At 49.2% G+C, this 15,691-nt stretch overlaps 1 protein-coding gene across 1 annotated transcript in view; it reads left to right on the top strand.

Moving 5' to 3' along the window:
• The window catches only part of PSD (pleckstrin and Sec7 domain containing), a 74,816-nt gene extending 59,560 nt beyond the window's left edge, over positions 1 to 15,256 (top strand). The window contains exons 11-16 of the mRNA XM_054982994.1: positions 8,706 to 8,884; positions 10,805 to 10,875; positions 11,460 to 11,617; positions 12,011 to 12,155; positions 12,571 to 12,714; positions 13,589 to 15,256. Of these exons, the coding sequence (XP_054838969.1) occupies positions 8,706 to 8,884; positions 10,805 to 10,875; positions 11,460 to 11,617; positions 12,011 to 12,155; positions 12,571 to 12,714; positions 13,589 to 13,816 (925 nt within the window). The 3' untranslated portion in view covers positions 13,817 to 15,256. The remainder of the gene's footprint in view (positions 1 to 8,705; positions 8,885 to 10,804; positions 10,876 to 11,459; positions 11,618 to 12,010; positions 12,156 to 12,570; positions 12,715 to 13,588) is intronic.
• Positions 15,257 to 15,691: the final 435 nt, after the last annotated feature.

The following is a 15,691-nucleotide window of genomic DNA, read 5'->3' as shown; positions in this document are numbered from 1 at the left end:
AAAGTGCCAGCCTCTTGCAAATGTAATTGAAAAAATACCGGGGTGGGGACAGATTGGAAGGCAAAAAGAACCCTGGAAAGGGCCCCCTCCCCCAGTGGAAGGGGGAAGGGAAGCACCAAGCTCCCTGCATCTCCCGCCCAGATTGCACCTCCCTGAATTCTGGCTCCCAGTTCTTGTCCACTTTGCACAGGTTCGTCTTAGGATTGGGGGCTGCTGGCAGCAAGGCAGTCAAGAATGGCAGCGATGCAGGGACCACTGACTTGCAGCAGTAGCAGGTTGTTCTTTTCCTTGCAGGGGCTGCAAAATCACAGCAGTGGTAGCTCCTGCCTACTACAACAAGGGCTGCCCCAGGGTTGGGGGGCAGGCCCTGAGCCATTGGCCCATCGGCACTTTGTCTGGTAGCCTAAATGGCCAGTCCATCTCTGTGTGGGGGGGGGGGGGAGGTTATAGCCACTTGCTCATTATGTGCCTCCTTTGTTATCCTGTGTGATTTTTAGTAGGAAATTAGCTTGTGCCTTGGAGGTTCCACAGAGCAATCCTAAGCAGGTCTACTCAGAATCATATTCAGGTCTGTTCAGTGGGGCTTATTCCCAGGAACGTGTTTTAGGATTGCATCATTCGATGTCTGGTTTACAATGGATGCCTTGAGAAAGGAGGTCTGTGATTGACTAGAAAACTGGCAAACCTGCCCCTCGCCGTGGCTTCAGAAAGAGAGAAGGCTGCCTGGCTGCCACGCATTTGCTCTTGAGAATGGCCTGCCCTTGGGCCTGATGATAACTGTGTCTTTGCTGAGAGTCTCAGCTCACCTAGGTCCAGTGTGTGGTTTTGAAATTGCAGCTGAGAAGCAGGCCAGTATCTTCATACGATAACCGTAGTTCAAGTTTGCCTTTGCAGATCATATGTTGAGCCCAAGGAAATACTCAGTTGAGGTTTGCCTGTTCTTTCTTTGATTTTCTGTGTTCTTGATATATTACTAGATTTTTGAAAATTATTTATGTTGCAACATTAGATATATTTGTCTAAATTTTTGTATTAGTTTAATAAGAATGCAAAAAAGGGGGGTCCTGTTGTTTTTTTTTTAAATTATAGCCTGTATCTTCTGAATCTTAAACTATGACTGGTGCACACTTCCAAGGTGTTTAAGAATGTTTTCATATCCCTGGAGTATGGGCTCAGAGATTGCCAAATCATGGATTAACTCCTCCACCTCTGTTAAGAGTAATGACCCTTGTGGCATAACAGACCTTCCACTGCTAGTTTATGAGCAGGGAGCCCACACAAAGCCCTTCGGCAGTAACTGCAGAATTGAATATAACCCTGAAATCTATTTTTAAAGGGAGAGTTTGCTTGCTGAGGGCGAGAGGGAAGTGTCATGGTGAACAGAGTCAGCCCCTTCACGTCGGCCTTTAGAGCCAGCTGCTTGTAGCTGGGCGCGCTGGGAGGTAACATGTAGGTGGCGCTTGTCAGGGGAGATGCCGCACCCCCAGATCCTTTACAGTGAGGGAAATGAGGATGATAAAAAATAATGAGCAGGTATACCAAGCTTAAGAGCGCTTCGGGTGAATGTATATCAGTGAGACCTCTAAGCTTTATTACTATGCAGCTTCTAAAAGTACAGAATTTTTCCCCATTTGCTGCACCAGGAAGAATCTACACTTTCTCAGCTGGCCTCTCACACGGCCTCTCCCCATCTTTTTCTCGGTTCCTGTCCAATCACAGGCTTCCTTCAGACTATTTTTCTGCTGCCATCTTCTTCTCTAGTTCTTTTTGTTGGCCTCAGCTAGGATTTTGCTGACTCTCACATGCCTTGACTGACTCCAACCAAGCTGAGGCTGATATTATATGCTTCTCTTTCTGCCAGATTGTTCAGTCAATAAAATTTCATCACGATTACAGCTATCATCTCATTGCTTTTTAGCTAAAGACCAGGGAAAGTGGTTCAATCATCCACGGACTGTAAACTTGACCAATCAGAAGTAACACCTTTTGAATCCTCCTTTTTCATGTAAATGAGAGCGAGAGAATCACGGAGCACCTCAGCACGGAAAACTGCTCTGTCTGTAAAGGGAACTAGGCTTCAGCTTCGCTGCTTGGCAGGTTGCCCAGAAATCTTCATAATTCTGTAACTTTACCTTCCCTTACAGAAGGAAAACCACCACTCATTTACTTCCTAACTTCACAATTTCTTAATATTAAACCTTCCTCACATTACCAAAGTATCATTTCTACTCTGTCGATATAGATAAATGTATGAAATCATTCTGCACGGAGTTTTAGCTGTTTCCAGAGCTTTTTTTCAGCTGGAACATGGTGGAACGGAGTTCTGGCACCTCTTGAAAAAGGTCACATGGCCGGTGGCCCCACCTCCTGATCTCCAGACAGAGGAGAGTTTAGATTGCCCTTTGCGCTGCTGAGCGGAGGGCAATCTAAACTCCCCTCTGTCTGGAGATCAGGGGGCGGGGCCACCGGCCATGTGACCATTTTTGCCAAGGGCGATTTAAACTTTAAAAAACTCCCCCCTTGTTCTAGCGGACCCAAAGTGCTGTCCTGAGTTCCACCACTGAGTTCCACCACCTTTTCCCAGAAAAAAAGCCCCAGCTGTTTCTCTCCAGTGGCCATCTGCCAAGTGAACAGGTCCCTGTCTTCTGCTAAGGCCACGCCCTCCGTCGTCTTCAAAATTGAGCGAAAATCTGCTGGGCCAAATCCTGTTGGTGCTCCCTTCTCCTGCACAGTTGTAGGGCATGCATTAAAATGAGAGATCTCACCGTAGCAATCCTTATTTCTATACAGTCGCAATTTCTTGCTCAGCTCTCCGGCTGAGAAGGGATTATTTCTCCAGCGATGCTCTTGAGGGCAGGCAAAGCAATGCTTTGATTTTAACTGGTGGTGTTCAGGGGGAGGCAGGTGTGGGAGAGGCGCATCTCTGTAGTAGCACCATTTAAACCCTTAGAGAAGGCTCTGCTACCACTCACGTTATTTTGTATGTGAGAGAATGTGTCATTGAGTCCCAAGCAACTCATGACAACCCCTTCCTCAGGGCATTCCAGAAAGACGAGCGGAGGTGGCTTGCCGTAGCCTTCCTCCACGTAGCAACCCTAGTTTTCCTCAGTGGTCTCCCATCCAAGTGGACCAGTGGTTAAACGCACCCCTTTTTGAATGCATTCACCCAGCCCTCCCCAGGCTTGGTATAGCAGTTCTTTGGTTTCTTCTCCCTGAAATGCAAAAAAAAAACCCATCCCGTTGCTATGTGTTGTTTTTCTTTTTGGGCTCCAGTCATATGCATTTATTTAAGGTTACTTACCATATAATTTGCCAGCAGCTGAAAGGGAGCTTGCTTACCCTGAAAGGAAATCTTTTAGTCTCCAGTGAGTCATTTCTGAAGGTTGTTAAGGCAGTACAGAAAGTGGAAGTGTGCTATTTTAAATCAAATGATCGATGTGGCCCTTTCCGTTTACCATAGTGGGAAATTCAAGTGCTGTTCTTAGCATTGCTTGGCAATCCCCCCTTTCCCTTAGGAAAGAATCGCAAAGCGTCTCTTTTGCCTGCCGCTTGAGTAACAAGACCTTGTGATACTTATCCCCAGGACTGTCTGTCTACAGCTTCTCTCTTTATTAGGAAGGATCATGAAGAGTTTCCATCACCTGGTGGTGGCTGAAGCTAAGTAGGGCTTTGAGCACTTAGTTTTTGATTTGGGGCACATTATTTAACTTTTTACATGACTTGAAAAATGTCCCGATAGAGCGGTACTCACTCCATGGCTCATGGAGAGCCTTATTCACCATTACCCTCAACCAAAAGAACCATATTTATTCCTTCCCTAGCATGAGGCCTGTGCCTCAGGGAGGCTCACTGCTTGCCAATTCCACCAGCAGCTCTTTCAAAGCGGGAATCAGCTACCAACCACAGGCCCTCCCCCGGGCAAGGGCCGTGCCCATTTTCCTGAAACATGGGGCAGGTGTAGGGGGGGCTGGATGACCTGCTACAGTGGGAGACCTCCTGCCACTGGCCCCCATTCACAGTCTGGCTGGAGGAAGGGGGGACTCCACACTATCCTGTCAATGTGTGGTGTAGTTTCTGGTTCTGTGTCAAGACACTGGGAGTCTGTCCCCACTCGCCAGTTTCTTCCAGCTGTGTCACATTAGAGAATGGTGCTCAGAGAAGTCACAAGTGGCTCTTGAGCCGGTGAGGTTGAGCATCACTGGTCCAGTGTCCTGATGTTTTAAAAACTTTTTTTTAACTTAGCATTTATCACATCAACTAGTAACCACGAATGGCACAGCCATGTGGATCAAAAACTTTGCACAGTGGGATCGTCTAGGGCTAGAGTAGATATTTCTGCAAACCTATGGGAACTCCCAGGTGTGCATAAAAATCTGACTTGTGCCCATCAAATCGCAGCCAACTTTTGATGACCAAATGGGGTTTTCAAGGCAAGAGACCAATAGAGGTGGTTTGCCATTGCCTGCCTCTGTGTAGCAACCAGCTTCCTTGATGGTCTTCCATCCAAGTACTAACCAGGCTGACCCTGCTTAGCTTCTAAGAGCCATCAAGAGCGGGTTAGCCTGGGCGATCCAGGTAAGGGAAGGTAAAAGAACTGGAAAAGTTCAGAAAAATAGGTGGTGGGGGGTGTGAAAGGAAGAGGAAACATAGTAAAGGCAGAGCAGTGAGGGGGAGGCACAGGAAGATGAAGGATGAAGTTATGTGACCTTTTTTTTTAACTCCTTAGAATTCCTAGGCACATAACTTCTAGTATCACATGTAGTTTGGCCCTTAGCCTCTAGATTCCTTGGATTTATTCATTTATTTTCCTCGCCTTTGGATATAAACATCATCATTCATTAATGGTTTTTCTTTCCTTCATTTTTGTTTTTGGTATATTTGTTAAAACATGGCAGACATCTGTTTCATAAAACAGTGTTTTAATATTTTATAACTTGATGGTTACTTAATACAGATGCAATGTTGGTAGTTCCTTGTTTCACTTGCTTCGAATTTTGATATTTATGAGAATAATTATTGGACGATGTCACAATTTGTTATTTCACATAACAAGATCATAATAAAGCAATCTGGGGAATGGTTTTGTATCAATGTTTGTATTTTTCATTGATTTTCTCCCCCTTTCTCCCAACATCATAATTTGGGTGTGATTTTTTCTTTTGTTAATGTTAAATATTTTCCCTATTTCAGTTAGTTAATTGTGCTGGATTTGTTCCTGTTTTACAAGATTCTCTCTTAAAACATTGAGTTGGCTCTCTTACTTTGGCTGAATCCACACGTCCCAGCATAGCGCTAAACTGCTAGAACGACAGCGTCGTCCTGGAGCGATTTCTGACGTCATCGTGCCTTTACCTTACCTAAACTATCAAAACATACTGCATTCTGCCTGGCCTCTTTCCCTTCTGGGATTCTTTTCTGCCCTTCACTCCAGCTCCCTTCTTGTTTCTCTCCACCTTTCTGCTTTGTGTTAGCCTCTTTCCTCAACCAATTGAGTTTAAACTTCTTGTCTGGCTCCTCTGAGCGATCAACAATCTTGTCTCCTGCATACCCTCTGCATTCTGCAGTCTTGCCCCGTAAAATGAAAATTTGCTGGTCGTCTTCTTTTCTTGCTTCCTGTGGAATCTCATCCATCCTCATCTATCCAGGTTCAGTAGCACCTTAAAGACCAACTAGACAACGTGGAAATCTAGTTGGTCTCTAAGGTGCTACTGGATCCAAATCTTGCTCTTTTACTACAGACCAACATGGCTACCCGCCTGAAAACTATCCTGGTCTATGCATTTCTTCCCATTTTTAAATTGCATCTGTTCACAAGTGCCTCCCATTCCTTCTTTCTGTCTCCTTATGGGCTGTCACTATTGGCCTGTGAGGATTTTAGCTTTGGAATTGTATTGAGGTTTAAAAGTGCTGTAGAGACTGTTAATGTTACGCTGGGGTTCTTCAGACCGCTTTGGTTTATCCCCCAAGGTCTGCACATGTGCTTGCCTTTAGTTTTCTCTTTGGTCCTCCCCCCTCCCCAGTTCATTTGAGACCACTTTTAGAAGCCAATTCTGAGTCGCCTTTGTTCTTTGTGAATAATGTTTCTTTTGGTTTTGTTGGTTCTGCCCACCTCCAACCCACTTTTTGATGACTGGACATTCCTCATCGTTGAACCACTCCTCGCCCCTGCCTTCTTTCTCCCCCATCATGGTTTTTTCACCTTTTTGTCAATTTTTTTTTAAAAAACTGAGCCCTTATATCGATAGGTTGATATAAGCATGCAAAAATAATAAAAAGGAGCATGCTGTGATGTCACTGATGATGCCACCAGTGACGGCAAGACCTTGGCTTGAAAATCCTGGTTGTTTAAGGCATGTGAGGAAGAAAATAAGCCAACTCCACAACTGTCAAAATGCAGAGGGAGGCAGCCCCGGGGAAGAACCGTGCACAAACCGTTTCGGTGCTTGTGGATCATCGACTAAGGAAAGCAGGAATAAGCCAAGCATGTTTCATTTTAATAATCCCCTGAACCCGTCAGATCTCGCACTGTGGGGCCATATTGGGCATTCATTGCCATGCAGGCTGTTGAGTCTCCTTGAGAGCAAGGGTAATACCAGGGTTAGCCAGTCAGGCGAAGACTGGGGAGTTCCAGCTTTGAATCCCCATTCAGTCATGAAACTCACTGCGTGGCCTTGAGCCATCCTTCAGCTTAACCTACCAAGCAAGGTTGTCGTAAAGGTAAAAAAGAGAATCATGTAGGCTGCTCTGAGCTGCTAGGAGGAAGAGGGCGTTTAAACAGTGCAGTTGATAGAATCAAAAAGTGGCGGAGCTAAGGTTTGGGGAAGGTCCATGCTGGAGCTTGGAAGGAACACACTGTGCGCTCTTCACCTCAGTCACTTACGGTAAAGGTGAAAAGCCCCTTCCTCCATGTATGGGATGAACCTCTTCTGGCTATCACCACCACAGACTTGTTCAATCGATCTGCTGGGATTTAATCATCCTGTGTTGTAATGCTGGCTGGCAGCCAGTGCAGCAGGGGCTGCTGTCATAGACACAGTTCTGCTTCGGTTGATGCATTTAAGCAAGCAGATTGCTGGCAAGGGAAATGCAGCACAGTTGTGCCCCCAAGCCATGTGGGGAGCAGTGCCAAGGCATGATTCAGAAGGGAAGGGGGCAAGACAGGCCCACTGCTGGCCTCCACCTTTCGGGGGGGGGAGCATACACTTTAAGACCCTTTGCAAAGCCCATCTCTGTACTCACAGCCGGGCTTTTCATTGGGCACCTTTTCCTATCAGCCTCTTGGGCTACTTCACTCTCATATCTGGGTCTTCTGAGCTCCCCTCTACCCTAGGACTTGGCAAGGACAGATCAGCCCAAGGGGTGCGCAGTTCTAGAACCTGAACCTCCATCGCAGAATGAAGGAGCAGGGCTTTGTTAGGGTTGTAGAACTGACAACGCACTTGCAGGTTCCACAGAACGTGGAGGGGGTGGGAGAGCAGGTTGGCTTTATGAAGATAGCAGCTGTTTTGGTTTCACCGTTGGGAGGAGAGAGGCTGCTAATTTCTTTAAAGCAACCCAGGTTGGGGGGGGGGTTCTTGTACCAAACCTTTTAGTTTCAGAGCCCCCCCCCCCAGCATATGTTGACAATATCTGCTGTTGTTGAGAAGGGTGGGGGGAGCTGCCTAAAAAAATCATAGCATGAACAGTTTCATGTTGGGAGCAATTTTTCTTTAAGTTCTAAAAAATTTAAGAGATGTTCCTAGTCACCCAGAAGGGAGTATGAAGCCCCCCTCCCATCATTTAAAGACCATTTCTTGAATTTTTTAAAAAAAGACATGTTTTTCTTTGCATAATGCCTGCTCACCTTTCAAGTCCTGCCACGACTGACTGACTTAGCTGAAGCTGCTTGCAGCCAGGTCTCGTCCATGTCAGCCTCTTATTTATTTGTATGAGACAAGTAGAAGCAGCAGCAATTAGGGAAAAGACATCCAAACCTCCTTGCGCTAGATTCTGCCTACCTTTATCAAACAATGCTGGCTGGATTCTAGCTAGTGTCACGCCGTGGCACCGGGAAGGAGGAAATTGCCCCTCTTGCATCCCTGAAATAATCAGCCGCACAGAACCTACGTAGGACCAAGCCTACCCAGCAGTCCAGTGGCACCACTATCAAACTGAGTATGCACAATGCAGTTGCAGCCCACATCCCCTCTGGGTACAAAATGGAGGCAAGCCCTCTGCTTCCGCCCCCCCTCTCCAATGCAGTTCAGTCGTGTTCAGGAACATGAGGGGGGGGAGTGGATAAAGCCACCCCTGTACCCCCCATTCCTGGTTTGGAGTGGCCCCAACGGGTACTGATATATGTACCCATTAATTTCCCCAGTGGGGCACTTAACAGTTCCCCTGGGCCATTTCCTGTTGCAGAAAATAGCACAGGTGTTTCTGGATCAGTACTGCAACCCTTTCCACCTGATAACTTCAACAGAAATCTGGGAGCTGCGCTCCTGGCATTGCCTGGCGTATGGTTCAGCCCTCAGTAGTTGGCTGTGAGCTGATGCCAGCCATGCCCAGCGAGTTCTGAAGAAGACCAAGCTTGCGGAGCCGGCAACTGTGCCATCACTGTCTGCCACCACACCTTTTGAGCACAAGAGCTTATGCGGGCGGGGCGGGGGGGGGAGCTGGTGCTGAAGCAGCTGGTCACTGATCCCTTTTTTTCTTCTTCCCTCCAGAGACGAAGAAGAACTGCGCAAGTCCCTTTCAGAACTGGCAGACCCCAACCCCAAGTCCATCAAACGCATCAGCAGCTGCAGCAACCCTTTCCTGGACTTCTCCCAGGACCCCAGCATCGCCACTTACAAGCACGGCCTCCTGGTGCGCAAGAGCCATGCAGAGCCTGATTGCAAAAAAAGTATGTGTGCGCAAGTTGCATGGGGAACCTATGAGAAGGGGAGGGAGGGGGCTTGAGCTGCCCTGTGTGGCTGCGGGCAGCACCTTGGCCAGTGAGAAACTTTGCCTCGGAGCTGGACATAATTTGGGGGTGGTAGTTCTAAGAGTTAAAATTGCTGGAGGAAGTCCCACCTGCCCTCCCTTGGGTCCAAGGAGTCAGGAACATTTAGGCTTTGCCCAGGTAACCTTGCTGCAAAGGGTTGCAGAGATATACAAAAGAACTCACCCTGTTCAGCTGGCCTTGAAAAGGTGCCTATGCATATAAGCCAACCACTGATTTTCTTCTGCACAGAAGATTGTGGAGAGGAACTTTTGTCACTCTTCAGAAATGGCAGCTCAGCACTTCAGGCCACAGCCCTGACCCTCTGGCTGCCAGTGTGAAGAGACTGCCCCTCGCTTTTTTGCATGTTCTTAAGATTCACAGAAACACACCCCCAAGACTGGGGTACAGCAATTGTCCTTCACAGGTGCTCTTCTCATGTACTTAATTTTTTGGTTATAAAACGGACGACCCATTTTCCTTCCAAAACAGGAGTGTAAAAGAGTGTTACGTATTTCCATTTGAAACAAGAACAGAGCAATCTGGGACAGTCCTGTAGCACTAGTCTCAAAACACATCGTCACAAATACTTATTTCCAGGGCTGCATGCATGACAGTCCCTTCTGATCCATCCCCAAGGGGGTTTCTTTTCGCCCGAGTGTCCCAGCCAGCCCTAAATTTTTCTCTCCCTCCCCTTTCTAAAATAATCCATTTGAGCAGTGCGGTGTCAGCTCTTCTTCGCCAAGGGGACGGTTTCTCCTTCATTCACTAGAGGGGCTAAAACCTGTTTCCTCTAATGGTAGATGTCTCTCTAGTTTAAGGCTGCGTCTTCCTTAGAGTAGCAATGTGATGGAGCCAAGTTATGCTGCTAAAAGCAGGAATGGAGTGGTGGAAGGGACCACCTTGCAATATGGAGCTCTCCCCGGCAGCATAGCTATGGCAGTTCCCAGGTGAAGAGAAATGGAACATGGATATTCACTGTCCTGCCTTATTACAGATTCCCCAGGTGAACTCAGTTCTGCAAGGTTAGCCTATTTTTAAATGTCCTGCATGCCTTCACTGTGTTTGAGAAGGGCCACTCAGCACAGGAATATCCCCCAGCAGCTACGGCAGAACCTGAATACGGTCAACTCCAGCGAGCAGCAAGTGGCTGATTTGGGGCTTCTTGTTCTGTTCCAGGCATCCAGGATTAGGGATTTCTTTTATCTGTGGGAGCATGCTAGGGGCATGGGCACTGCAGTTGTGGGCCCTGGATGAGGGTGGCAGCAGAGGGCAAGGGCTGCTAGCTGCCCAGGAAGGCACCAGGTTGCTGCAGAGCGGAGGGGGGAGTGAGGGATGGAAGTGAGGGATGGAAGCAGGGGAGGGTAAGTTCAGCTCCCTCCCCAGGGCCAGATAGATTCCTACATGGTGTCTGAAGTAGCAAGAGAACCTGGTAAAATCCAGGGCTGGAAGCTTTATGGAGAATACCGACAGTGCTCGATCCAGACCCCATCCTTAATGGCAGGAGAACCAAGTTGTTTGTGCGATTCCAAGCCAAAAGGCAGCAGCTGCTGTGGGCATTTTGTCTTTTCCCTTCAAAAGCCTCCCTATTCCCAGCCCCTCTGATCAGAGCAGGTGCTGCCACCTGTCTGTCCACGTCTGCTGCAGAGTAGAGGGGTTCCCAGTAGTGGGAACTTGGTAACTCTTCTCCTGGCTGCAAGGGGCAAGCCTGGCCCCTGGGGGCAGCAGCCCTGCTCTGCCCTGCGACACGAACGCCTCTACAGAAATTGGGCTGGCATTCACCACCTCCAAGGCCTTCAGGCTACCGCAGCTGGTCTACTTGTTGCCTCTTTTGCTTGGCAGCCCCCAGAGGGAAGCGAGGATGGAAGACTTTCCACGGGATCCTGAAAGGAATGATCCTGTATCTACAGAAGGTACAAGAGGTGCAGTGCGCAGGGTTGGGTGGGGGGAGAGACAGGACTGGCCTTCCCTGTCTGCCAGCAGAGCTGTACACAGTCTGTTAAGAAAAACACTAACAGGCAAACACTGCAGACAAAATAAGGAGGCCAGTTCAATCAGACTCTATCGCTGAGTTAATTATTGGGAGGTAAAATAAATTAGGCAAATAGGTCAAGGTTGCAAAGCCCATGAGACTGGGGGTGGGGGACAATGTTGCTGCCTCCTTCTCGCCCTCTGCAAACTCAGGGGCTGTCAAGGCCAAGAACCCTTCCACCCAGACAGGACTTTTGAGGGTCCCCCAGTTTGGCTCCAGGAGCTACAATTCCTTGTCCTCAAGAACTTTCATGGCTTACTTTTTAAACTGAAAGCAAAATTGCTTAAACAGCCCAAAGAAGTATGCCTGGCCTAGCGCCTTAATTGTGCCCTCTTGGATTTCCAGTGCAGAAGCGCACAGAGGCCCATAGTCCCCTCTTTCAGGTTGTGTTCTTGAGGCATCAAGGAGGATGAGCCGTGGGGAGGCAGGAGCACCTCTCTCACCAAGCCCCCACCTGCGTTTCAGGAGGAATACAAGCCTGGGAAGGCCCTGGCAGAGGAGGAGCTAAAGAACGCCATCAGCATCCATCACTGCTTGGCCACCCAAGCGTCCGACTACAGCAAGAGACCCAATGTCTTCTACCTCAGGACGGCTGACTGGAGGGTCTTCCTCTTCCAGGCGCAGTGAGTTGGAAGGCTTAGCAGCCATAAGGGGAATCCTTGGCCCAATTTGCTGTATTGCTCGAGAGAGTACGGCAGCGCCCTTTGGTAAGCCCAGACCGGCCACAAAGGCTGCATTATAACCTCACAAAGTTACTACCCAAAGAGCACAAGTTCTGCACACCCAGAAGGCAGGAGAGGCCTTAAGAGCGTCCCACCTTTTGCCTCTCTTGGCAGCTGTCCTGGGATGTCAAACCTCTGACCGTGCTGAAAGAAGAGTGTCCACTGTGGCTGATGGGTTCCCCCTATAAGACCTCCCCCTTTGGGTGCATGGCTGATACGTTAGCGTAGTACTGAGACCCAGGCATGATCTTGGCCCCACCAAGCCTGTTCCTTATCTTGTGTCTCTTGTCCCAGGAATACAGAACAAATGAATTCCTGGATCACACGCATCAATGTGGTGGCTGCCATGTTTTCTGCCCCACCCTTCCCAGCCGCCATCGGGTCACAGAAGAAATTCAGCCGCCCCCTCCTGCCCAGCTCCACCACACGGTTGCCTCAGGTAAGGGCAGGATGTCTTGCACCTTCTGGGGTTGCTACCAGACTGTAGAAAACTGCAAGGGGCGGGAGCAGCAGGTACCAAGAGGACTGAAATGGAGAAGGAAGCCACTGAAGAAAGTGATGGGCCCTCCAAGTTTAAAGAAGCCCTCCTGGATAGAAGGAGAAAGGGTCCCATTAAACTCTTCCCCTTGAACGATGCAGAAACGTACATTGTGGACCATCCCAGAGGGCACAAAGAATAGCTACCTCGAGGGAGAGGCTTATGGAATCTGAAGGCTTTACCAGCTTCCCTGTCTCTCTGAAAGGGAAGCAGGCTCTGATCAGAAGAGTATCGTGGCTTGGGGAGGGTTAGGAAGAGGGGGTTCTGGCTTGGCATCGACCACTGTAAAGGATTACCCTGCCTTCTGTCTCCCTAGGAGGAGCAACTGAAAAGTCACGAAACCAAATTCAAAGCCATGGCCGCTGAGCTGCTGGAACATCGTGCCTCCCTGCCTGAGAAGAAGGTCAAGGGCAAGGAGTATGAGGAACTGAAGCAGAAGGAGGAATACCTGGTGTTTGAGGTTAGTCACAGAGGCGGAAGGCCCACAAGTCCCCACGTTCCACACCAAACGTGCCCAACCCCAGGGCAAGTTCTGGCCTTTGTTCTAAGGAGACTTGGCCGGGGGGGGGGGGGGGGAGAAAAGACCGTCTTTAGCCAGACTTGCTGATGAAACAGGATTGCTCTTGATCTTGTTGATCAGCAAGCCCATCCCAGGAGGCACCAGTAGCTGCTGCAAGACCAAACCAAGGTTCATTGTAGCCACGCATCCCGTTTCCAAACAGTGGCACATCAGAAGCTGAAGTGGGGCTCAAAACATCAGTCCTGGTTCACTGTGCAACTCTTGAGTTCAAAGGCTTACATCCTGGACCACATGCCACTTTGCCATCATGGCTAATAGCCACCAATAGATTTATACTCCCATGAATTCCTCTAGCCTCCTTTTAAGATAGCCAACACATCGGGGAACGGCACTTGGACCTTTCGGCTCTGCCTTCAGAGACGTTCATTGTCACTCCCTCCCCTTTCATTATGCCTCAGTCATCTTCTCAACTTTGCAAAGTTTTTCTAAACCAAATAGCCCCAGATGCTTTCCTTACATTGCAGGTGTGCTGCTCCCATCATTTTCCAGCTCTGCAATATCCATTTTTGTATACCCCTACAATGGTGTACAGTGCTTTAAAGGCAGCCGCACCCTTGATTTATATCAATCGTAATTGCCACCCTAGCACTTATTTTACCCACTCGTGCCCTGGTCCTTTGCCTTCTCCCAAACCCAGTTTCTCTCAAGGCTTTAGCAGAATGCAAAATCACACTGGCCGGGGTAAGAAATGGGAAGGGGTGGTGAGGTGGGGGCTATGGAAGATCAGCTGTCTCCCACTTCTCGTTTTTCACAGAAATCACGCTATGGCATCTATGCCACATTAATGCGTGCCAAGCTGAAGACTGGCTCTGAAGACCTGGCAGCATTGGAAGCTACCCTGTTTGACACAGCAGCCAGCACCGAGGACAGCCTCAAGAAGTCCCAGTCCAACCCTACCCTCCATCAGGAGCCAACCAGCACAGGCCCCAGGGTCAAACGCAACAACCGACAAGCCGCCAGCAGCAACCTGCAGAAGTCCTAGAAGGGGATGGGAGCCTGCCAGGAGGGTGGCATGCCTACACCAGTAACCTGCATGATTTCATTCTCCAGAGCCAGGAAACTACACTGCAGCAGGTCAGAGGACATCTTGCTCAGACCAGGGACTCTGCCAGTTTCACCAGCCAGCAGGAGGGCTGATGGCCTCTCCCAACCACAGTCCCAGCGTGGGTGGCCTTCTTCCTCTTTCTCGTGGGATTTGAGACCCTGCCTGGGTGAACGAAGCAACCCTAACAACCCCCATGTCACAAAACAACAAGGCTGCTTTCCAAAGTCACTCACAACACCCAGGGGAACTACAGCAGAAAGAAAACTGCTCATTTCTTGGTGCGCGTGTACACGCACGCACACACAAACAAGAGCAAGGGAGGAGGAAATGGGATCCTGGTCACCTCCACTCTGAATCCCTTTTCCCTCCCACTTTCTTACACTTTTTGAGATAATGACGTTTTAAATTTTTTAGTACCTGATGAGGCTGAACCACACCACAGTTAGGGAATGTTAATTTTGATGTGGGGTGCTGGGCGGGAGTGGGGGAAATCTACAGGAGTCAAGACATGCAGAGCTGGTATTTGGTGGACAGTTTTGTTGCGCTTGGGGTGGGCGAGAACTGTCCACCTCCTCCAGCTACCAGACTAGCACCGATTGCCTCCAGGAGCGCCAGCAACTCCTGCACCGACACCGCAATTCCTTCACCAGCAGCAGCTGTCCTAGACTGGCTAGATTACTTGTGCATCACCAGCAGGAGCTGGATCTCAACTGGCCATAGTGCTTGCTCTGCACACAGGAAACCGACCAGGGTTTGCGAGTGGGCCTCAAAACCAGCACCCGCGGGGTAAATGGGGGGTGGGGGACAGAAGATGCCTTCTGATGAGGCTGTGCAACAAAGCCATATGAGGGTGTCGTCCCACAAGCACACCTGATCTAGTCTCTCTCTCCCACCTCACCAGTAGCTCTCTGTGGAGGATGGGTATGCTTTGGCCGCCTTTAGGCGTAGCTCAGTCCTGGCCCACGTGTGAAGCTTTAGAACTGGAGCAACCAGAGCAGAGGAACCCACATAACACTGCTTTTGGAGCACCTAAACAGGGAAATTGAATCTAGTTAGGGCACAGCCAGCAATGCAGGGAGGGGTTCTCATGCAGCCAGCCAGGAGGGTTTCCATCCCCAAAGCCATTGCTATCCTTGGCTGCACAGCTGTGCCACAGTGGCCCCTGCACAGATAACTTTGCTCCTCTAAACTTGCCATTTCCAAGGGCTTTAAAGGGTATGGCTCTAAGAATTACTTGCAACATGCATGCAGTAAAGGGAGACTGGTACAGAAAGAAAGCCCAGCTGTCGGGCACAGAGTAAGTGGAGACTCCAAGACCTCAAGGGTCTGAGCCCTGAGGAAAGGATGGTGCGTTCTGGGGAGAGGGAGGACAGCAACCTTCGCGGGCCCAAAGGGTGGGCTGCCTCCAGCACTGACTCTCTTGAATGTGTCTTTTTATATTATTATTCTGCTCGAGTTGACTGCAAAAAAAAAAAAAAGTCTTAATCTCTGTACAGTTTCTTCCATCAATTACTGAAGTAAAGCCTCCTGAAGCACTTAAGCCTCCTGGTTCCCATTCTTGCCCTCAGACCTTGGAGAAGATGTGGGGAGGGGAGTGAGAAGTGACTGCAGCCCCACTGGGGCTAAGCCTGGCCCCACCATCCCCTCCAGACGAGGCCGTGCTCCCTGCCCTGTCAGCTGCTTATGCTAAAGGCAGTAGTGGGGAAAGAAACGGAGCCCAAGAACACCCGGAAGACTTTCCAGTTGATGGAGACAAACCACAGCGGCGTGGGTATGCTTGTCATATGCTCCTGGGTTGTATAATTTCCTTTT

This window comes from Eublepharis macularius, chromosome 6 (assembly GCF_028583425.1).
Source record: "Eublepharis macularius isolate TG4126 chromosome 6, MPM_Emac_v1.0, whole genome shotgun sequence".
NCBI classification, from domain to species: domain Eukaryota; kingdom Metazoa; phylum Chordata; class Lepidosauria; order Squamata; family Eublepharidae; genus Eublepharis; species Eublepharis macularius.
The sequence above is the reverse complement of the archived record's forward strand: the minus strand, read 5'-3'. Positions and strand labels throughout refer to the sequence as shown.